This window comes from Anabrus simplex, chromosome 5, assembly GCF_040414725.1.
Source record: "Anabrus simplex isolate iqAnaSimp1 chromosome 5, ASM4041472v1, whole genome shotgun sequence".
Taxonomy (NCBI): Eukaryota; Metazoa; Arthropoda; class Insecta; order Orthoptera; family Tettigoniidae; genus Anabrus; species Anabrus simplex.
The window spans coordinates 36,607,151-36,630,310 of record NC_090269.1 but is presented as its reverse complement, the minus strand read 5'-3'; the positions used below and the strand labels follow the sequence as shown (position 1 = coordinate 36,630,310).

General features: G+C 42.6%; 1 protein-coding gene across 1 annotated transcript in view; it reads left to right on the top strand.

Moving 5' to 3' along the window:
• The window catches only part of Dhc1 (Dynein heavy chain 1), a 443,578-nt gene that overhangs the window by 4,252 nt on the left and 416,166 nt on the right, over positions 1-23,160 (top strand). The window contains exons 3-8 of the mRNA XM_068227758.1: positions 1,115-1,216; positions 5,251-5,433; positions 7,511-7,700; positions 11,077-11,528; positions 18,715-18,822; positions 22,345-22,669. Coding sequence (XP_068083859.1) covers positions 1,115-1,216; positions 5,251-5,433; positions 7,511-7,700; positions 11,077-11,528; positions 18,715-18,822; positions 22,345-22,669 — 1,360 coding nt within the window. The remainder of the gene's footprint in view (positions 1-1,114; positions 1,217-5,250; positions 5,434-7,510; positions 7,701-11,076; positions 11,529-18,714; positions 18,823-22,344; positions 22,670-23,160) is intronic.

The following is a 23,160-nucleotide window of genomic DNA, read 5'->3' as shown; positions in this document are numbered from 1 at the left end:
TCGTCTATGGACATACTTGCATCGACCTTATGGTCTCAGACAGATCACTGAACACCACAGAATATCATTCGAACATTCAGTTTTTCTGGCTCGGCAACATGCTTCTGTACACATTGCATGGATACTTGAGTTCACAGTCACGTTTCGAGTAACCTGTTTCCAGTGGTTCGTGGCGTTACTCCACATTCTGCCCGAATTACAGCTGTTGTCATCTGGCTATTTGCCATTGCCATTCGGACAATTCTACAATTTCTCTTGCTGTCGTCTGTCTTGAAGGACCTGTGCCTCATTAGAACTATAATGTAGACTGCACTATAGATCATTCCACAATGTTGCCATATCGAATGGCCATGCTCAACAGCATCATGGGAAAATGGCGGCACCGGTATTCCCGGTATTCATTTTAGATATAAAAGAGGGAAGGAACTAAGCTGTAAATTATTTTATTTCCGACAAAGGAGTAGTGTTACGAAAATGTTGCAAACATTGGGCTACGAAAAGAGGGGATTTCGAGGAGCTTATTTAAGTTTTATACAGCAACAAGGGTCCTCTCAGGAAATCCTGTTGTTTCAGCACTTTCTTTTAATCACCCAGCTGAGGCTTTCATCTGGATTCTTTCGAGAAATATAATTAAGGACATATAAAGCAAACAAAGTGGCTGTGAAAGAAATCGCACGCGTTCTCTTAAACAGTGATAAGCTGTCCGCGATTCACAGAGTAACAGATAACGTGGTACACGTATTGGAGTAACTCAGAAGGAAAATGCAGGAAGGCAAAGGAAAGTGATGGTTGTTCCCACCATTGTGCTTCCTCTCTGCGAATGTATTTATGATATAGAAAATATTAAGTATTTTTTAATAACTCACGGGCAAGCATTGCCTCATCCTTATTTCCTTTCGTTCAGAATAGAATATAAGTTACATTTTAATATTCCTTAATCAGGAGTAATTATGGGTGAAGAGAGGCTGTGTTCACTTCTTGTAGGTCCGCAAGAGCAATACTGGTTTCTTAACATGGAATGATCTATAGTTACAAATATTGTTTTATTTTGTCCACATCAGTACAATCGATCTTTGTGACATATTATGATATTAATCGAATACTCTATCCCCAGCTGGACGACATCAACCAACTGTTCCTGCCCTACATGCGCAATAAACTACTGTGGTTCTACCAAGAGGTGGAGGAGCCAGAACCACCGCCTGTGGTCGAAACGGTGAGTAAAGCAAATGATAAATGATAACATTTCTCTAATTAATAAGCTTCTAACGACACCTCGCCTCACCCCTTCAGGGTACAGCCCTTAAATCACCTTGCCCTCTTTGATGGTCATAGCCCATTCTTCTCTACCTCCAACTTCCACTTCTATTCCTGGGATGTTCTCTTTATCTCTCATCATCTGGATTTTCGTCCGGCTCTATGGCTAAATGGTTAGCGTGCTGGCCTTTGGTCACAGGGGTACCGGGTTCGATTCCAGGCAGGGTCGGGAATTTTAACCATCACTGGTTAATTTTCCTAGCACGGGGGCTGGGTGTATGTGTTGTCTTCATCATCATTTCATCCTCATCACGACGCGCAGGTCGCCTACGGGAGTCAAAACAAAAGACCTGCACCTGGCGAACCGAACCCGTCCTGGGATCTCCCGGCACTAAAAAAACATACGCCATTTTTTATCTCGATTTTCAACGAATATTTTACTCGTTCTTATTTCTTCCCCATTCTTCTAACATGTCCCAGCCAACCAACACTCTTCTTTATTGGTTTCTATCATCTGGTCTGCATAATGTTATAGGATTCTCGGCTCTTCAATTTCTTCCCATTCACCATTCTTCATTTCCCTGGATTCCTCCAAATACATTTCTGAGCACTTTCCTTTCCCATTTATATATAATAATTTTCATGTCTCGCTCTAGAAAATTGGAAAGGTGCACTTAAAACATCTGCAAACAACCAAAGAAGAAAAAACTGATTGAACACATCTATAATATTCCCTTGAAATAATAACTACTAGTAGTAGATTAATAATACATATTGTACTTATAATTACAAAGTCCAACTCATTGGCTGAATGGTGGGAGTTGAGGCCTTTGGTTCAGAGGGTCCTGGATTCGATCCCCAGCCGGTTCGGGGATTTTAATCGTTTCTGATTAATTCTTCTGGCCCGGGGACTAGGTGTTTGTATTTGTCCCAACACTTTCCTCTTCATATTCACACAACACACTACACACCACAGAAACACGCAATAGTGATTACATCCCTCCATATAGGGTTGGCGTCAGGAAGGGCATCCTGCCGTTAAAAACAGGGACAAATCCACATGTGCGACGCAGTTCGCACCCGCGACCCCACAGCTGTGGGAAAAGCGATAGGAAAAGAAGAAGAAGAAGATCTTTGAAATTATTGTCTTGCTGATACAAACTGTGTGGCAGTGCGGATAATTTTGCTGATAATTTCTAAATAATGATGGTAATTGTTTTTCAGTCAGGACTACTCTTATTTCTGCTTGTGGTTAGGCGATCCTTGACAATGGTATGGAAGAATTGTGATATATAAAGAGCCTTGAGGACATAAAGCCGTAAATCTGACCTACATATATCTGGCTCCTGGCCGCCTTGACACAAGAACAAAACAATCTTCAAAAACCAAGTTTAGGTAACAGTGAAAATCAACTTTTCCTCATGAATTAATTGTCTTAATCTCGCCAGAGGGGGCACTTAGGTTGATGGTAGAGGCATCTAACAGTTGCAACCCTAAGTATCTTGCATAATAGTTCATGTTCAAGTACAAAGATGGTCTTATAGAAGGCGCGCAGTTTAACTGGACGGAGAAAATGTACCCGTGGTACAATGACGGTTGCTGTTCTGCACTCATTTCTCACTTATTTTTGCTTGTGGTTAGGAGACCGTTGACAATTGTATGGGAGAATGATGATATATAAAGAGCCTTGAGACCATAAAGCCACAAAATCTGACCTAAGCATAACTGGCTCCTGCCCGGAATTACTGGAAAGAATGAAGGAACAAAGGTTAATAAGTCGGTAGTTGTTGCAAGAGAAAATCCATCATAAACCCGTGACTATAGGGGTTCTGGTGCCAGGTGTCAAGCCTATTGTATTATATTAACAGATCTATCCATTTCAATATCTCGAGTGTAATATACTGTAGTTAAATATTGTTCTGTATGTCCGCACAGGCAGGGCTCTAGTCATAAACAACATTCAGCTGCAATACTGTAATCGAACAGTCCACCTCAGCTCTTTAAATATTTGCCGAAGAGCGATCGCTCAAACCGAGTTTCAGCGATGTTCTTCGTTCTTCTCTTGGAGAAGTAGTCCATGGCTCTCGTTTGTGGTGACTTCTCGGGAACCCTTTTGTTGACATAAGATTGATCCCGTATGAAGAAACCTCTCAATGATATTTAACATCATTCTGTTATTTGGTGCCTCCTTATTAAATCGCTCCTCGCACTGCTCCTTAACGCGAAGCACACTCGGCCCATTCTAACGCTACACTCCGTATGAGCACAATGCTCCACGACAAACACCTTCTCCTCTGTTGTCAGAATCATAATCGAAGACCTCTTCAGAATAATTATGTAACTAACAAATTCCTGAAACGTGAGATTTCAGTGGAGATAGGGTGTATCATCAGTGCTGTGATGTCATCTTATGTCTTACTGTACATTGGAACTTCAAGCAGAACTTTATCCTCCGTGGTGTAAGGATGGAACATCGGGTCAAGATAGTGGATAGTGCTTATGTTGGTTCATCACTAGGCGTAATAGGTCAATTAAATAGAGGCCATAGACGAAATTACACTTATATTTGGAAATATTTTCTTGACAATTTTATTGTTATTGCTGTTATTTTTATTATTACACTAATATCACTTGCTATCGCTTGTGTTCCAAAAGCATGTACATGATTCCTCTCCTGTTATATACAAACGTAATACATACTTGCAGATTATTTTGCATTGCAACACTCTCAATTCATACATTATATTTAAAACCTTAAATTATAGCAATAAAGTATTGTTTTTAATAGATGAACTCATTTGTACACTTACAAATGCAGTTGGATCAAGTAGTGTATACCATGAAATAAACTACAAAAATATTTTTTCTCTGTCCTGGAAAATTACTAATTTGTTAGTTACATTATTATTCTGGGAGGTCTTCAATTGCAGAAATCATATATTATGAAGAGCGAGAATTCCCTGACAGTAATCACACAATATTGAACCTTAAATGGCAGAATGTTCGTCTCTGTGGTGTAGTGGTTACTGTGATTAGCTGCCACCCCCGAAGACGCGGGTTCGATTCCTGGCTCTGCCGCGAAATTTGAAAAGTGGTACGAGGGCTGAAACGGGGCCCATTCAGCCTCCGGAGGTGAATTGAGTAGAAAGGGGTTCGATTCCCTCCTCAGTCATCCTCGAAGTGGTTTTCTGTGGTTTCCCACTTTCCTCCAGGCAAATGCCGGGATGGTACCTAACTTAAGGACACGGCCACTTAAATTATAGCAATAAGGCCCCTGTTCAGCATAGCAGGTGAGGCCACCTGGGCGATGTACTGGTCCTCCCCCCAGTTGTATCCCCGACCCGAAGTATCACGCTCCAGGACACTGCCCTTGAGGAGGTAGAGGTGGGATCCCTCGCTCACTGAGTCCGAGGGAAAAATCAACCCTAGAGGGCAAACAGATTAATAAAGAAAGAAAGAAAGAAAGAAAGAAAGAAAGAAAGAAAGAAAGAAAGAAAGAAAGAAAGAAAGAAATGACATCTTACCAGCCAAAGTTATAAGCTGAAATATTTCATATAGCTGTTCCGTAGGCTTAACAACGAAGTATGACTTAGGCCACCATAGCTCAATTAGATAGAGCAACGACGCAAAATCGGGAGGTTTTGGGTTCGGATACCATTGGTGTCCCGTCGGCCATATTTGTTCTGTATTTAACATCTCTTTAATATGTACTGAACACGACCTTATATGCTGAAAGTTTATTTCGAGTACAATGCAGTCGTGAAAATGATTCATTAGCCCCTTACTCACTTGTGGTGTAGGCTGAGTGAATCTAAGAGCCATATACCCGTCGAAAGAAGGACAACGCGTAAAACGAATATTAACACTTAATTTGTAACAGTTGAAAAATATATATTTTAATCTTTATATATCAGAAGATAAAATTGAAGGTTCTGAAATGAGCTAAGGATATCATGGGATGATTTTCAATAACCTATGCTAATCTTTTCACAGGTAAAACCGAGTGGTTCGCGTGCGGCCATTGCAGCGCCGCCGAAGACACAGGTTGCTCCTGCAGGACCACCCAAGAAGAAGTTGTTCCTTACCGACGGCTGGCAAGTGCCCCTTACAGGGCTTTGTATCTACATGTTCCGACTGAACACAGGCAAGCAGCTGCCAGAAGAGGGTTTCCATAAGGTACCGTAATAAGATGGGACTCCATTAATAAACAAAATACTTGCCTTCTTCTTTTTCTTCTTGATGTGTCAGCAGACATACTCTCCCTAATTCACTACTACCAAAAACGTCTTCATTCCTCCCCTGAAGAGGGTGGCGGGCCTCTTAGACGATAACACCACCTCTCAGGCCGAGAGATTTGTTACGGTGAAGAGATGCTTGGAGAAGGTGAGGGGGTTGGCGGTCGTAGCCTGTACTGATACTGTCCCGGCATTCGCCTTAGTGCAAGAGAATGGAAAACCATGGAAAACCATTCTCAGGACAGCCGACGGTTGGGGCTGGCCATGAGGTCCAGCCCGATCCCGTCTCCCGAATTCACAGGCGTAGAGCTACGGTAGAGCCGTCGCCACCCCTCCTCTGCTCGTTGGCCGGTCAGAATGCAGAGCTGTTGGACCATGGACCAGCCGTGGCCACTTGTGAGTCCCTAATTTAATCGTCTTCTTGGCCATACCATTATTGATCGGCTTCTTTGTGTGTGATATTGTTTTACTAAATCCAAAGTGGATGTGTTTGTTGTAATCGTATTTCATTCGTATGGAGCTTATACATCTTAGCTCGGTACTTTTCAATCGTGGCTCATGCTTGAAGGACTTAAAGGTCCAGCCCCGCCGCCTTTTCAGAAACACCGTATTTCACTCTATAACAGATTAGCGGTAAAGAATGTATAGAAACGGACAAATGTAGTGAAGTCGAACTTACGGTGGTATACCATTAAGTTATACAATGTTCTCGTTTTTATTTTGGTTGTAAACATCTCGCTTTTCTACTTCCGATATAATGTAGATGTGTCGTGTGATGTCAGCATCTTAAGATCTTTGGTGATACATCCATTGCATACCCGACAGAATTAACTGAAAGTCAGTAACAGGATGTCCAATAGTATTTCTGTTTTTTTCTGTTTTTTCTGTTTTGTTTTGTTTTTGCCATCGAGTGGAGTAAATTGAAAAGTGTAAGTGCAACGAAGGTATCCTAAATAACATCACATCAAAATGCCTCCCCAGTCAGCTGAGACCAGATGATGATGATTTGTATTAGTAGTAGTAGTAGTAGTAGTAGTAGTAGTAGTAGTAGCAGTAGTAGTATTTCCTTCAGAATATACTAAGCTTCACTCAATATCGTCTCTATTTAGAAATGAGATCACTTCTTCATCACAATCTGGGTCTTGCTAACGTTCCGTGCATATGATAGCAAAGCACTGAGTGAAAAGCACTGACAGTTTTCTGTTATGAAATAATTAATACTGTTACCAGTCACAATTTCTATCAAGTTGTATTCCACCAAGCGTTTCAGAGCTTAAACTCTATCGTCAGGTGGTGAAATGTTGGCATTCAATTTTCGCTATTTTTGATACGCAATTATTGCTTTCAAAGAATATAATTTCATTGAAGAGTAGAGGCTATGAGTATTATAAATTTATTACATTTATCTTGGGTGGACTATAGGTGTGTCACGTCTCAAAAATATACAGTTGTTGCTAAAGCTTTGTTTTTAAATATTAATTTTTAATGTTTTCATTGAGTATGTGTTGAGGATCTATTAACTGATGTCTGTAAATTTCTAGAGTTTCTAAAATGTTCAATGTTGTCCGTTTTGGATGTGTGTGTAGAACTGTGAGATGATTCTGTATATTTGACACTTCATGATCAGTGTCATGTAGATGTTCAGCAACTGCTGATTTTTCATGCTTAAGCAGCCGAAGTGTCGCCAGGTGTTCTTCAAATATGATGTCAAATCTTCTTCTAGTTTGTCTAATGTAAAAACATTTACAGTTTTCGCAGATGATGTTATATACATCAGTCTGTTTGAATTTATCTGGTGAATTGACTGAGTGTGGTAGAATTTCACCCAGGTTTATTATGGCCGAGAAGCTTCTCTAGGGCTATGGCTATTTGGTATGGTACTGTATGATGAATAAAAAACAAGTGCTAGTTGGACATGTTCAAAGAGTTTGACGTGAACTTTGCTACTGGTTGTAGATAGCAGCGATGTTATTTAGTGGCACCTTATAGAGTAACCACGCCCTGCTACTTCGCCGTAGGATCTGTTCTGCGGTGTCCTTGACGCCGAGCGCATAGGGCTAGTGACAGCTGTCCAGAGAGTCATGGAGCACGTGTTCATGGAGGCGCTAGCTCATCCTTCTCCTGACGCCGAGGAAGACGAATCCAAGTGTCCGATGGTTAAGAATCAACTGCTCCCCGGCCTACGATCCTTCTGTAGCGCGCTGAAAGGTAAGTGCTGCTCCTCTTTCACAACCATTTACTTTTTTCAGCCGTGTCCTTCCTCAGTTAGTTCCAAAAGCTTAGAAGTAATGAAAATTGAAATCCACAGCCTGTTTCCAGTCATTTGACCGGGTCAGGAATGGAATGAATGAAGCCCCCTTCTAGCGGCGAGGATGGGAATTTTGCCGGCTGCCGAAACCTGTCGCACTCCCTTAGAAGTAATATGAAGATAAACATTATAAGGGATAAATCAATGATATTATCACTCCCTCTTAACGCTAAATTCTTCTTGTTCTTATTCTTTCCTATACCGTAAGTGTAGCTAGCCATAGCTACTCCCTTCGGGGTCGGCGGATACGAAGGAAGTACTCATTTCTTTGGTGTACCAAATCTAGAGGTATGTTTCTGTTTCTCAGGAGTACTGTATTTCGCAGGATATCCTCCGCATGTTATTTCGTTTTCCTATTCTTTCAGATGGTTCTTCGATACTTAGGGCTCTCTGAACAAGGTGATTTTAGTCTCTGCGTTGGACGTGCTCAAACCATTTCAACTGTTATTCGTCCATTGTATCTCTTATCGCAGAAGCCAGGAACCTATGGCTGTAGTGACGAGGCGTACCGGTTACCTTTAGGACTTGATTGATGATTATGTGTGGATTAATGGAAATCATCAATCATATTCATAGTTCCGATTATATTATACGTCCATTGTCGTTCTCATCTTAGCACTTTGGCCTGTGTCATCCGCCATGTTTTCTTGTAATCGTACTTTGTCTTGGAGGTGAAGTGCATTTCAGCGCTCCTAGTATCGAATACTGAACTGCTGCTAGAATGTCTTTCAAATATTTTAATACGTTGTTTATTTATGATGCTCGAATCAGTAAAGTTTCAGCATGTTATTGAATAAAACAACCAAAATGAATATAAATGTGTTTATTTGGAAATATCGAGTTGATTGAAATATCAAATCAAGAAAAATGTATAGTAATAGTGAAGAAAATAGCGACGATGTAAATAAGACGGTACGCGGTACGTTATACGCAAATTAGTTAGGGTTATGTGCTATATTGGCTAGAAACCACAATTCCACTGTGAGAAACTATTTCATTTTCCAAAGTAGGAGTATGATTCCTATTGTCAACATGGGTATTTCACTTTAATTATCCCAGATGGCGTGAATTTCAACAATATAGGCCTACAGTCTATAAGTTTTAGACGTTTACTGCCCATATTGATGCTTTTTGATCGGCGAATTGCTCGAAATCAGAGACAGGTCATCGGCAATAATTGTCAGGAAGGCATTAGATTCAGTGTCAGTTCAGCTGAGACCACGAAATACCTTTATATTGTAATCGCTTGTCTGTCGTAAAAGGCAACTTTAAGGGGCCCCAGGGGCTATTAACTTGGGAGCGTAGGTTGGCGACCACTGACTAATTGAATCACGATTGCTTCCACTTGTTCCAGGATCGTCATTTTCATCCATCTTACCCGATCTCGCTTGGCCAACTCTTGTTTTTTACCGAGCCCGACGGTATTAGGTTGCGAGGCCTAGAGAGTATTTCATTTTCATGCCCATCGTGGACCTTGAATTTCTTTGGCCGATACCTTGTTTTTTCGAAGTGTCGAATCTCTTCCATTTTTCCTCTCTGATTAGTATTGTATAGAGGATGGTTGCCTACTTGTACTTCCTCTAAAACAATAATCACCACCACCACTTGGTCAACTCTTGCTCTTTTCGGACACCGACGGTGTTATACCCTCTGAGGTGGGGGCGGTAGAATAACAGCCACGGTATTCCATGTCTTTCGTCAGAGGCGACTAAAAGGGGCTCCATATTCTCTTAAGTTTGGACGTGAGTTGGTGACCACGGGACCCTTAGCTGAGTCCTGGCATTGCTTCCACTTACTTGTGGCAGACTCTTCTCTTTCATCTGTCCTATCCAACGTCTCTTGGTCAACTCTTGTTCTTTTCCGAACCCAGCGATATTAAATTTCCGAGGGATAGGGAGTCTTTCATTTTCACGCCCTTCGTGGCCCTTGTCTTTCTTTCGCCGATACCTTCATTTTTCGAAGTGTCGGACCATTTCCTTTTTTTCGTCTTTGTTTAGTGTTATAGAGAATGGTTGTCCAGATGATCTCTCTCTTGAAATAATAATCACCACCACCACCACCACCTATTAGGTCCTTTCCCTTTTCCCTCTGATTAGTGTTAATAGAAAATGGTTGTCTAGTTGTAGGCCTACTTCCTATTAAAACAATAATCATCACCACCACCACTACCACCACCTGTCGGACCCTTCCCATGTCCTTCCCTCTGATTAGTGTTAATAGAGGATGGCTGCCCAGTTGTACATTCACTTTAAACAATAACCACCACTATTCTAATATCGTACTACTTTTGTTCGCTACCGACATCAACAATATTAGGTTTGCGAAGTCTAGGCTGTTTTTCATTTCTATATATTTTATGGCCCTGTTTATAATTTTAGACGATCCTTTCATTCTTCGAAGTATGAGACTCCATCATCGATGTAAAAATTGCTGATAAAGAGTTGACTAAAAGGGGTTCCAGGCTCTATAGAAAACCGTCATCATTACCATTACCACCAATTCTACAGCCTCAAGTTGGAAGAATACTTCCTCGTGTGTATAATTGAGGACCAGAGATGAAAAATGGTGAAAGTGCCAGAAAAATGTTTTCGAGTAAATGCCGATACTACTACACTACTACTAAACGTTTTCATCCCTCCCCTGAAGGGGGAGGCGGGCCTCTTAGACGGTGACGCCGTCTCTCAGGTCGGGAGATTTGTTACGGTGAAGGGGATGTGCGGACAAAGTGAGGGGGGTGGGCGGCCGTGGCCTATACTACGAACTGTCCCGGCAAACGCCGATAATAGAGTTCCCGAGCACAATGGCACTTTCAACACTTCTCTACCAAAGGAGACCAGGAATTAATGATTACCTACGACCTTTGAAGTGCAAGTATACTACATCCAATACATTGTATATAATTGCATAACAATATTTAGCTCCTATAAATTGCATTTGTTCAATTAAGTGGCTCAGAAATTAGAAAATACATGAGTGATGGCACGCTAACACAATGGACAGCACAGAAGAATTGCAGCGTGAGACGCTGGCACATTAACCTTTCCCCACCAAACTCAGCTGGACACATTGGACTGTGTCTCTACCTGCTGAACTTCCTACCAACTAAAGTAATGACCTCAGACACATGCACAAGTTACCGCCATATGAGGCATGGATAATACATCCCCTTATTTTTTTAAAAAAATCTTATTTCGGCACTTTCACCCTTTTCCATCTTTGGACCTTAATTGTTCACATATGTATGAAATTTCCTTATCTCCAACATATTGTTTACAGTGTGTGAGGAGGTATGCAGTGAACCGAGCCTGTTCGATGACGGCAAGCAGTTAGTGGACTCCATACGCAGCACAGAAGAGGTCCGAGAGTTGTCCAAGGACCCAGAGATGGTTGCAGGCCTGGAAGAACGGGTCAAGGCGTGGATCCGGAAGGTCCAAGAAGTTCTCATGGAGAGCCAGCAGCTGAGGCGAGAAAACGACTCGAGTGGACCCCAGGATGAGCTGGAGTACTGGAAGAAGAGAGGCGCTCAATTCTCCCAGATAGTGTCTCAGCTACAGCAGCACGAGGTGCAGATGACCCTTCAGTGTCTCACGCTAGCCCGTAGCAAGTTGATGCGTGTTTGGAAGGAGACAGACCGCAAGATCACCTTCTGTTACAACGAGGCTCGCGACAACGCCAAATTCATACAGTCCATGGAGAAGTGCTGCCACTCTTTGTATCTGCACGATCCCGTAAGTAAAAGAATAGTATAAGACCTTGAATTAGGAACTTAACTTTGAGATTTGATTCCGCGCTGACTTTTGTACAAGTAATTATAGGGGGTTTACATTCTGAAAGTAGAATGTATTTCAATACGTTATACGCCACTAGTTAAAAGTTGATTTTCTCTTGTAGCCACGGCTTCTCATAGGGCATCCATAACTTCGTGGAATAGCTTCTTCTCTACTACCGAGACGTCATGAATGTCGAACTACCGAGCTGGATAGCTGCAGTCGCTTAAGTGCGGCCAGTATCCAGTAATCGGGAGATAGTGGGTTCGAGCCCCACTGTCGGCAGCCCTGAAGATGGTTTTCCGTGGTTTCCCATTTTCACACCAGGCAAATGCCGGGGCTGTACCTTAATTAAGGCCACGGCCGCTTCCTCCCACTTCCTAGACCTTTCCTATCCGCCATAAGACATATCTGTGTCGGTGCGACGTAAAGCAAATAACAAAAAAAAAATTAAAAAAATTGTCGAACTTCTACCGAAGATTACACATCCACAAACATTTTTACTTAGGTCCATGTTTCCTACATTGATGACGAGATTAATGAGGTCGTTACTTCTTACTCCTTAAAACAATAATATTCCGTATGGTCTAATTTAGTTGCAAAGATTGAAACGCATTCATTCTACTGCAGTATTAAATGTTTACGAAACAGCTGCCAAGAACTGGAGATCAACAACATATTACTGAAATTATTACACTTTGTTTCATGCTCCTGCTGTATTAAGGACCTCAAAAATTCTCATAAACATTCTTATTTATATGTTACATACTGTATTATTATTTTCACCAGTTTTGTTTCACGTTTCACCGACAGAGATAGGAATTATGGCGACAATGGGATAGGAAAGGGCTAGGAGTGAGAAGAAAGTGACCGTGGCCTTAATTAAAGTACAACCCCAACATTTTCCTGGTTTGAAAGTCGGAAACCACGGAAAACCATCTCCAGGGCTGCCGACAGTGCTGTTCGAATATATTCCGAATGCAAGCTCACAGCTGCGCGACCATAACTGCTCGGTATTATTATTATTATTATTATTATTATTATTATTGTTAAGCCGGCCCCGTGGTGTAGGGGTAGCGTGCCTGCCTCTTACCCGGAGGCCCCGGGTTCGATTCCCGGCCAGGTCAGGGATTTTTACCTGGACCTGAGGGTTGGTTCGAGGTCCACTCAGCCTACGTGATTAGAATTGAGGAGCTATCTGACGGTGAGATAGCGGCCCCGGTCTAGAAAGCCAGGAATAACGGCCGAGAGGATTCATCGTGCTGACCACACGACACCTCGTAATCTGCAGGCCTTCGGGCTGAGCAGCGGTCGCTTGGTAGGCCAAGGCCCTTCAAGGGCTGTAGTGCCATGGGGTTTGGTTTGGTTTGGTATTATTATTGTTACGGAGATTTCCGTGGTAGTTAGAGGTGAAAGAAGGTGCGGGGTGGTGAACAGGTCTCAAACTACGAAAGTAAAATTAATTTAAAAATTTAACAAGGTTATATTTTCTTTTCAAAATAAAGAAATAACAAGTACGGCAGGTACAGAGTAGCAAGTCAACAAAATGTAGTTACAATATTTACTGGATTTGGGCTTCTCGCCCCGACTTCACACTTCTAGGGCAATTAGCCCAATTTTACTCCAAAATAAGTTTTACCAGAGGGGCAGAAAACCCCATTCATGTTCAAGAGCACTTGCCCCAAATTACACAGAAAGACCTCCTCGAGGCATACAACACTTAATTTTCAAGAAAGAGCCACACGCTCTCAAACTTTAAGCCTCTCAAAGGCCACACCAAACTCCACCTTCAAGTTGTCCTCTCAGGACATAGACACAGGAGTAACATACCCAACCTACTGAGGTCTATTAAATGAAAAGGGGTAATTACATGACCTCCAAAATAACAATTAGAGAGGAGGCGATCTGCTCTCCTAATGCATTTGTTTTTTAAAACCTAATCTGGCTCTAGGCCACTAATACAAGGGCTAATCCCATACTACAGAGGTGACTTAAGAAGGAAACAATTTACATTACGTTAAAGAAGAATAGGTAGAGAAAAAAAAAATAAGTTCACCTCAAAGCAATATGAGTGGGAGCTCGAGAGGGTTAAGCACTCTCTATCCCAATATGTAGTTTAAAAGATAGAATAGATACAAGTTTCTTTACATTTTAAGGAAGGTTACATAATGGAACAACTTCGGACCCGCCCCGAGAGTTAAACTGCTGAGCTAGCAAAGAAAGAAGTTATTAATCGGCCATTACCTTGTTGTTGACCGCTGCCGACGAAAGAGGCGCTTCCCGCCCCCTGCTATGTACTTTACACACTGAAAGATGGAACAGAAGTGGCCCGGAGACCCTAAAATCAGCAGTTTATATACTCTCGCGGAAAGTTCGAGGCGTTTGGGGAATGAGAACACCCTCCCACAAAAACTTTATTGGCTAACCAAGAAAACCCCTACACAATATGAAGAAGAAACACCTAATTGGTGGAAAATTAATTCAAGAAATTCGGGATTGGCTAGATACAAAACAAGGGGAAAGAAAGGGATAATATTGCCAACTTAAATAATGACTGAAAGAAATTTAGCAAAGAACAAACTTTTGAATTCAAAATTTCTCCAAAAGAACAGTTCTTTCACTCCGCACTAGGGTGCACTATTGTTGATCTTCAGTAGTGTCCTCTAGAAGAGAAAGTTCACACTTCTTACTACAAGCAAAACAAAAATACGTCGAAAATGACACAGTTCAAAAACTCCAAAATTTCCAGGTAGTGACATCTTCTGAGAAAGTAGAAAATTAATACCGTAGATAAAGTTCAGACTTCCTCCAGCAGAGGAGTTTCAATTGGCGCACATTTTAAATTAGCGGCGTGGAGGTGTACCGCCCGGTACAATTATTATTATTATTATTATTATTATTATTATTATTATTATTATTATTATTATTATTATTATTATTATTATTATTATTATTATTTGGGGCCAAAGTAGATTTTGAATGATTTCACTTGTCATAATTGTCCACCAAATACGCTGCCTGACAAAATAAGTTAAGCACCCAGAAGGAATAGTTGAAAGTGAGTGAAACTACATATGCTGAGAAACCATGTGCCTTTATTGAACCGATGAAAGAGACATGGCCGTTCGTTGGCAGTTACAGGTGGAACGTTGGTGCCAGGTCAATAGGATGTCGCAACACCCCCCCCCCCCCGGCCGAGTGCATGCCCTTATGCGGTTCGGAATGGTGTCAAAGTGCCTTTGGATCCTCTCCTGAGGCAAGTTCGCCCACAGTTGGTGCATCTATCCCTCCAGATCCCGCAGGTTGATACTGGGACGCAGTCCACTTCCAATGTCATCCAACCCATGTTCAATGATGGAGAGGTGCGGGGAACTTTCTGGCCACGGGAGGACCTCACAGTACTCTAGGCAGTCCATACGCATGTGCTGTGTGTGGACGTGCATTATCTTGATGGAACATTGTCCCAGGGTGCTGTGCCGTAAGGGGTAGGACGTGCGGACACAGAATGTCTGTGATGGATCGCTGTGCCGTCAAAGTCTACCGAAGCACTGTTAGAGGTGACCTGAACGCATATTCTATGCCTCCCAACACGATGATGCCATAGATTACGCCTGTGTGACTTTCCACAATATGGGCAGGATCTGCCCTCTGCCCTCGACTCCGCCAAACCCACACACAATGGTCATCGGACGTCATGGAGAAGCGGGACTCATCACTGAACATGAAGCGACGCCAGTCGTCCTCTGTCCATGCCTCACGGGCAAGGCACCACTCCAAACTCAGACGTTGGTGTTCTGGTGTCAGTGGCAACCGACGCATGGGGCGGTAGGACTCCAATACGGCGGATGCGAGTCGTCGAGATATTGTGAGGAAACTCACAGGATGTTGTAGAGTCTCCGGTACATGTTCGCAGATAGCGGGTGCCGAAGTTATGGGATACCGCAATGCTTGGCGCACCATACGACGGTCCTCCCTCGGGGTTGTGTTTCTTCTTGGTCGACACGAACCTGCACGACTAAGTCGACATCAGTACCTCCCCCATGTTATAGACATTCGCTTTCACTATTTCTCTGTGTTCTCTCTTTCTCTCTCTCTCGTTGGTAGATGCAAAGTGGGACTCGGCCCTTAAGTGGCCACGGCTCTACCGTGGCTCTACGCCTCTGCATTCCGAAGACGGGACAGCGCTGGTCCTCACGGCTGGCCTCAACCGTCGGCTGTCCTGAGAATGGTTTTCCGTGGTTTTCCAGTCTCCTTAACTAAGGCGAATGCTGGGACAGTTGCTAGTATAGGCCACGACCGCCAACCCCCTCGCCTTCTCCGAGCATCTCCTTCACCGTAACAAATCTCCCGGCCTGAGAGACGGCGTCACTGTCTAAGAGGCCTGCCTTCCCCTTCAGGGGAGGATTGAAAACATTTTAGTAGTAGTCTCTCTCTCTCTCTCTCTCTCTCTCTCTCTCTCTCTCTCCCTCGCCGGTGGATTAAGGTCGTACTCACATATGGAAGTTTTTGGCTTTTGACGACGCAAGGATGAAAAAGAGGTAGGAGTGGGGCTAGCAGACGTGGACTTAATCAAGATAAATCTGCACCATTTTCCAGGTGTTAAAATGAGAAACCATCTTCAGAGCTACCGACAGCAGGGTTCGAACCCACCATATCCTGCGGAGCCAACTCCTCTCACGATTTTACCGGACTTGTACCTGGCATGTAGTAGATAGCTTGTTTCATAAACACTATTACTCTTGCTATTTTCACGTCCAGAAGGAATTACATTCATATGCTGTACTTCAGAAAATAATAGAAGTTCGACAGTTAGTTCTAATGAAGATTCTACCCGACGACGCCAGGTTTCAAAATCGGGTCTTTCGGTTGGGAATCGAGTATTTAGCCCACTGAATCTCACCTATACTCTAGCAAAAGGAAATAAAAATGAACATAGACTCTGAATTATACAATTATAACACCATTTTCAAGAATCGTCCGAGAAATATGCCATGTTTATATTTAAAAGGTTTACATCATTCAATATTTAGCTCAATGATCACGATATTTAAAATTTCAAACGCCTCGTTGGCTTGTCCGGAAAACAACCGGATTGATTAGTTGCGTTCCTCTTAAATCTAAGACAGGACATCTGTAATATCGTCAATAATGTTACTCCCGTAGCACTGCTGAGGAGACAAGTACAGCTTAAGGAGGTTTAGTTTACAAAATGAGCAAGTAAAGACATTTTTTTGTTTTGTTTTTTTACAATATGCTTTACGTCTCACCGACACAGATAGGTCTTACGGTGACGATGGGAGGGAAGCAACCGTGGCCTTAATAAAGGTAAGCCCCAGTTTTTGCCTGGTGTGAAGATGGGAAACCACGGAAAACCATCTTCAGGGTAGCTGACAGTGGGGTCCAAACCCACTATCTCCCGAATGCAAGCTGATAGCTACGTGACCCAAACCACACAACCACTCGTTCGGCCATCTAATGAAAACTAGCACTATACACTCTGAAGCACCTATGCCTGTTACTTTATCATTCCGGAGGTTGGCCGGATCTTCATACAGCATCACCGAAGGCTATATGGTTACTGGAAAACCGCAAAATCCGATGGCGGTACTATAATAAGGCGTATTAGACAAGATGAAGAGAAGGGTAGTCACCATTGCTTACCGGATTGAACCAGAAAGTGATATCGCTGTACAATTTAATATGACTCCCTCTTTCATAACATCCAGATGCACTAGTCCTGCTCTGAATGTCATTACACGGAACTCACCAGCTTCCATATTTTGCCTCGTGTGGATGAGAGTGTCCCCTGTCTGCCGTAAGAGGCAACTAAAAGGGGACCCGAAGCTCTTAACTTGGGAGCGCGGGTTGGTGACCATCTGGCCCTTAGCTGAGTCCTGGCATTGTTTTCACTTACTTGTGCCAGGCTCCTCACATTCATCTATCCCGTCCGACCTCCCTTGGCCAACTCTTATTCTTTTCCGACCCCGACGGTATTACAGCATTCGATGCCAAGGGTGTCTTTAATTTTCAACCCCCCTCCCACTTCGTGGCCCTTGTCTGTCTTTGGCCGATACCTTCATTTTCCAAAGTGTCGGACTCCTTCCACTTTTCCCCTCTGATTAGTGTTAATAGAGAATGGTTGCCCAGTTGGACTTCCTCTTCAAACAATAATCATCTTCACCTTCAATATTGTTGCAGTTATAAATGAGGCACACTTTAGAGGAAGCTACGTTTTGCTTATGCCAGGCTAGTATAATTTCAATAAGAAATGTAATATTAATTCTTCTTCTTCTTCTTCTTGTGTTACCGCTTTTTCCCGCACCTGTGGGCTCGCGGGTGCGAACTGCGTCGCACACGTGGATTTGGCCCTGTTTTACGGCCGAATGCCCTTCCTGACACCAACCCTATATGGAGGGATGTAACCACTATTGCGTGTTTCTGTGGTGGTTGGTAGTGTGGTATGTTGTCTGAATATGACGAGGAGAGTGTTGGGACGGACACATACACCCAGTCCCCGAGCCAGAAGAACTAATCAGAAGCGATTGAAATCGACAACCCGGGCGGGAATCGAACCCGGGACCCTCTACACGGAAGGCCAGTACGCTGATCATTCAGCCAACGAGTCGGACAAATGTAATATAAATTAATTAATGTTATTGGCTTTACGTCCCACTAACTACTTTTACGGTTTTCGCAGACACCGAGGTGCCGTAATGTAGTCCCGCAGCAGTTCATTTACGTGTGAGTACATCTACCGACACGAGGCTGATGTATTTGAGCATCTTCAAATACCACCGGACTGAGCCATAATCGAACCTGCTGAGCTGGAGTCAGAAGGCCAGCGCTTCAACCGTCTGAGCCACTCAGCCTGGCAAATGTAATATTTATTCATAGCTTATAAGGTCTCATTTGTTCCCTATACGTGTGAACGAGTATACCAGCGGTAAGAGAACGAATTTCTGAGAAAGATGTAATGGTCGAACTGAGAAAAAAATTCAGGTCCTGGGGAGTTAAATTGTTTCTAAAGATATGATGTAACATTGAAAGGTACCTATAATAAATCCGATAATTTAATAACCCTGTATCTCACTGTAATTCTTCTGAGTATTTGCAGCTCGATTAGAAACATTAGGTTTTTATGTTGTAGGTGAGGATGAAGGATTCCATCATGAGTCTACTGCAGACTGTCCGACTGATCCACAGCGTATCACAGTTCTACAACACTTCTGAGCGAACCTCCTCTCTCATGGTCAAGGTAAGTTCTTCTAATTCTTTTAATGTTTGAAGAACAAGCATTTTCTTAATGGATTAACGAAATTCACATGCAAGTAGCTGAAGACACAAAAAACTTTACTAGAGATACTTCTCAAGAAGATCGAGAATACTCCTCTTCAATTACCCCGAATTGTGCAGAACAATTCCATTTATCTTCTCCTTATTCTGCATAGATTACATGTGACGTTATCTCCCAATCGATTCTGGAGACGGCCTTGCAATCACTCTCAGAATAAATATGTAAATTTTGCAAACAAATCAAACAGTTCTACATAATAACATTCGTTTCGTGTTCCCTGTCTATAACATTCTCATCCTGACCTGTCTATCATTCTCACAGTAACTTTTCTTTCTTCTTGATCCACATTTTCGAGTATTTCTTAAATTATAAATATATTTTCAGGATAATTTATCTTCAAATAAGAACAAGAATCCCACAACAGTAATTCGTATAAGGAGAGTTTACTGCTAGTAAGCATTCAAGACTGTAACAACATCGCAGATGGCTTTAAAGTAAACTGTGCTCTAAATAGATCGTAGAACAGTTCAATTCGTAGTAAAAATAATACATTTTGTATGAACCAGGAGTCCCTAACCACTGAACGATAAACTATACAGCCTGTGTGTATTTCAGAGTATAAAAAGCAAAGTGAAATTACACATACGATTAACAGGCACAGAAGGCGACCATAGGACTCCGAACTAGAGACAATTCTTCCTTTTATCTGCACCAGACCCTTCTTTCATAAGTTAAAAACTTCATGATTTATCCGTATTGACATGTATTCAGGAGAATAGGTATGAGGTTATCCACCTTTCAAAACACCACAAGTAAAATGACAAAGATATTTTTAGACCATTTCACAATTTAAGGGACCGGTTTGAACCCAACCAGGGGTCATCGACAAGTTACACAATGTTTGTATAAACATTAAAACCCTTACAGTATGCATTATTACAAGACATAAAACACACAGTAAAATATATAACGACAATATAAAAGACACTTAAAACACCAGATGTGAAATTCATATAAACGTTTCGGTAAATTGACCACTTGTAAACGAGTTCTGTTGGACTGGAAGTCTGAAGTGTATCACTCAGTTCACATTTGTTCCTTGTGTGTGTCCCATTTGTTGATAGTACCAGTACAATGTTAATACTTGATGTTCTTAAATTATGTTTTAAAATGTTGGCTGAAGTTGTGTGGTTGATTAGAAGTCATCAGCGGTTATAAATGCGAACCATATATGGGTATTGTCCTGTGACCAAGCTTCTTAAAAAATGTATGCTGTAGGCCAACCGGTGGATTAGGCTCAAGAGTATCCTCCTGACCGCGTCAATGTAGGAAAATGTTCAAATGACCTTCGACCGTATTCCCTAAGTATCCAAGTGTTGGCAATCTGAGGGGCACTCTCTGTTAAGGCTTGTCTCGGTCAACTCTCAGTTTCTCCAGACCTTTACTCTATGCGCAGGGCCTCTCAAACGCTGAAATACAAAATCTCACGCGTGCAAACAGCGGTGTCGAGTTCCTGTGCACAGTGCATTGGTCCCGCTCGGCTCGGCTCGGACCAACGCTTCGTCTCTGGGCTACTCGGCTAAGCTCGACTCAACTCGGCTCAACTCAGCTCGGATTTGGAGCGCTAGGGAGCAAGTGAGGAAGAGGGAGACAGGAGGAGCGAGCGAGAAAGGCGTGGGGAAAGAGAGAGACAGCGCTATTGCTCCAAATCGAGGAGTGGGAGTCTGCACTCTGGTCAACCAAGCGAAGTCGTCTTTTGCACCGTGCACAGTGCATGCACCAGGCACATGCACCCTGAGAGGCCCTGCATCTATGGGAAAGAGCTGCCTGGCCCAGGCGGTAAAGGCGTGCTCGGTTCACGCGGAAAGACGTGGGTTCAATTCCCCGTCAGGAAGTCGAAAATAAAGAAACGCGAATTCCATTTCCGGAGGTGCACATAGCCCTGAGGTTCACTCAGCCTACACCAAAAATGAGCATCAGGTTAGTTCTTGGGGGCAAAGGCGGCCTGGCGTACAGCTAACCACTCTACCCCACCAAGTGCGTTCTCATTTCCGCTATTTCTATTCTCGGCCCCTTACAACTTCATTGCCTGTAGACAGACACACTTTGTCCTACTTCTTCAGTGATGCATAATGTCCCTTAAACTTAATCAGCCTGTTAAACAAGCAATTAACGTATATTTGTAGACTTGATAATACGCTTTTGGGGTTTTGCCGCGCCAGAAAACAAGAGAGATTTTTTTTCTGAAGACACGGAGCAGATTTCTCTACGAAATGTAAAGAATTTCACCTTGTTTTCTGACATGACAAAAGCACAGAAGCTTATTATCATGTCTACAATTACGGGCCGTGAAAGCACCAATCTTAATCATCATCATCATGAATTCCTTCCAGCAAGCCGGGTAGGATGTTTAAGAACGATAAAAGTAAACTCGTGTCCTCATCCCGAGGTGGCGCAGCTCTTTTTAGGCACATCCCCAATGGAGGTGAGCTGCATGTACCTCTTGCCATTCTTAAATTTCTGGCAGTACCGGGAATCGAACCCAGGCCTTCATTTATTGCGGTCCTGGTATGCTTCTTATCTCTCTAGGGCATCCATGGTTCTCCTCTCTTCTGTAGGTGTTCTCTTATCTGATCTAACCACCTTTTTCTAGGGCGTCCAATTGATCTTCGTCCACGAACGATCTTTTCAAAATACTTCCTTGGAGTTCGAGTCGCCTGCATCCGCTTGACGTGTTCTAGCCTCTTCAACCTTGCAATACTCAGACTTTCTTGCTTGGTCAGGCTGACTTGCAGGTCTCTTCGTATCTGATTTCCTAATTCTCTTTGTTTTTCTCTACAGCTGATCTAAGGAATTTCATTTCACAAGCTTGCAGTTGACTTACTTCTCTTTTATGTATGACGCAACACTCCAGGGCAGGAGATCTTAAACATGGTCTGATTAGCCCTCGAGAAACTCCCTTGTCCCATTCTTTGGTTTTTTATTTCAACTTAGGATTAATCATTGAGGAAACAATGCATGATTTTTAAATAAGAAATAACAATAATACTACCTTTTTAAAAATAGGAAATTGAATTTAAAGTACGCCTGGGGGCTATATTTTATTACAATAATTAATATTTTAGTCAGCGAATTCACTTTTTAGGGATTTGGAACGTATATTTTCCTCCGACTTGTATCGCATTTTCCTCTTAGTAGATAGTACCGGTAAGTTACGTATAGGCAAAGGAAGATACAAAGAAAAATCTCGATCAAATTCGATTCATTGGTTCTCGAATTATAAATGCACAGACAGAGAGACAGACAGACATAATAAAGACTAGACGTTGAATTTTATATAGAAATACAATAAAAACTAGCTGATATTTTAGCTTACAACAACAAGATATCAAATAGTATTCGGCCGGATTCCAGGTAGGAATGTACCCTTGTTAGTGGTGGACTCTCCTCCTTAATCACCACGTGAATTATCTGCTTTTCCAGATCACCAGCCAGATGATCGAGACGTGTAAACAGTACGTTACACTACGTGGTAGAGAGACTATCTGGTCCCAAGATCGTTCTGAAGTACGACAGAAGCTACAACACTGTCTGTTCCTCAACTCCACGTACCGAAACACCTACGCTGTGGTAAAGGAACAGCCCTTTCTACCGGGTCAGACAGCTTTTGGATTTTCTGAGAGTTACGTCTTTGGCAAGTTCGACTCCTTCTGTGGTCGTCTCAACCGTATCCTCTCTATGTTTGATCTACTCGACGATTTTGGACTGTTGTTCGAGCGTCGAATGGAAGGACTTCTACTGGGAGAAGGTAAGAAATTCATCACGTCACCATTTTCGGTTTATTAGTGGGTGCAAGAGGAACTCTACCAACGTTGATGGCTAATATCTAGAGGAAATTGCAATTAAAAGAGCTTCTTATCAAAGATTGCTCAGGTGGCGATTCATGAGTCAGTCCTCCACCTAAAAAATAAAAAATAAATCCTGTTGCGCATGACTACTACTACTACACAAATTTTCATTCTTCCACTTCAGAACCTGTTACACGGCAACGCCGTGTGTCAGCCTAGGGAAATGTGATTCATGAAGGAGATGGCCCATATTAGGAATTGTTTCGGCATTTTCGCCTTAGTGCAGGAGAATATAAAAACACAGAAAACCATTCTCAGGACAGCTGACAATGAGGACCAGCTCCTCTCCGTCCACCGAATGCAGAGTTGCGGAGTCACAGACCGCCTTTGGCTACGGGTACAGCCGAAGCCAGTTCTGCATCCGCAGACGTTTTGTGCATTAACTACTACT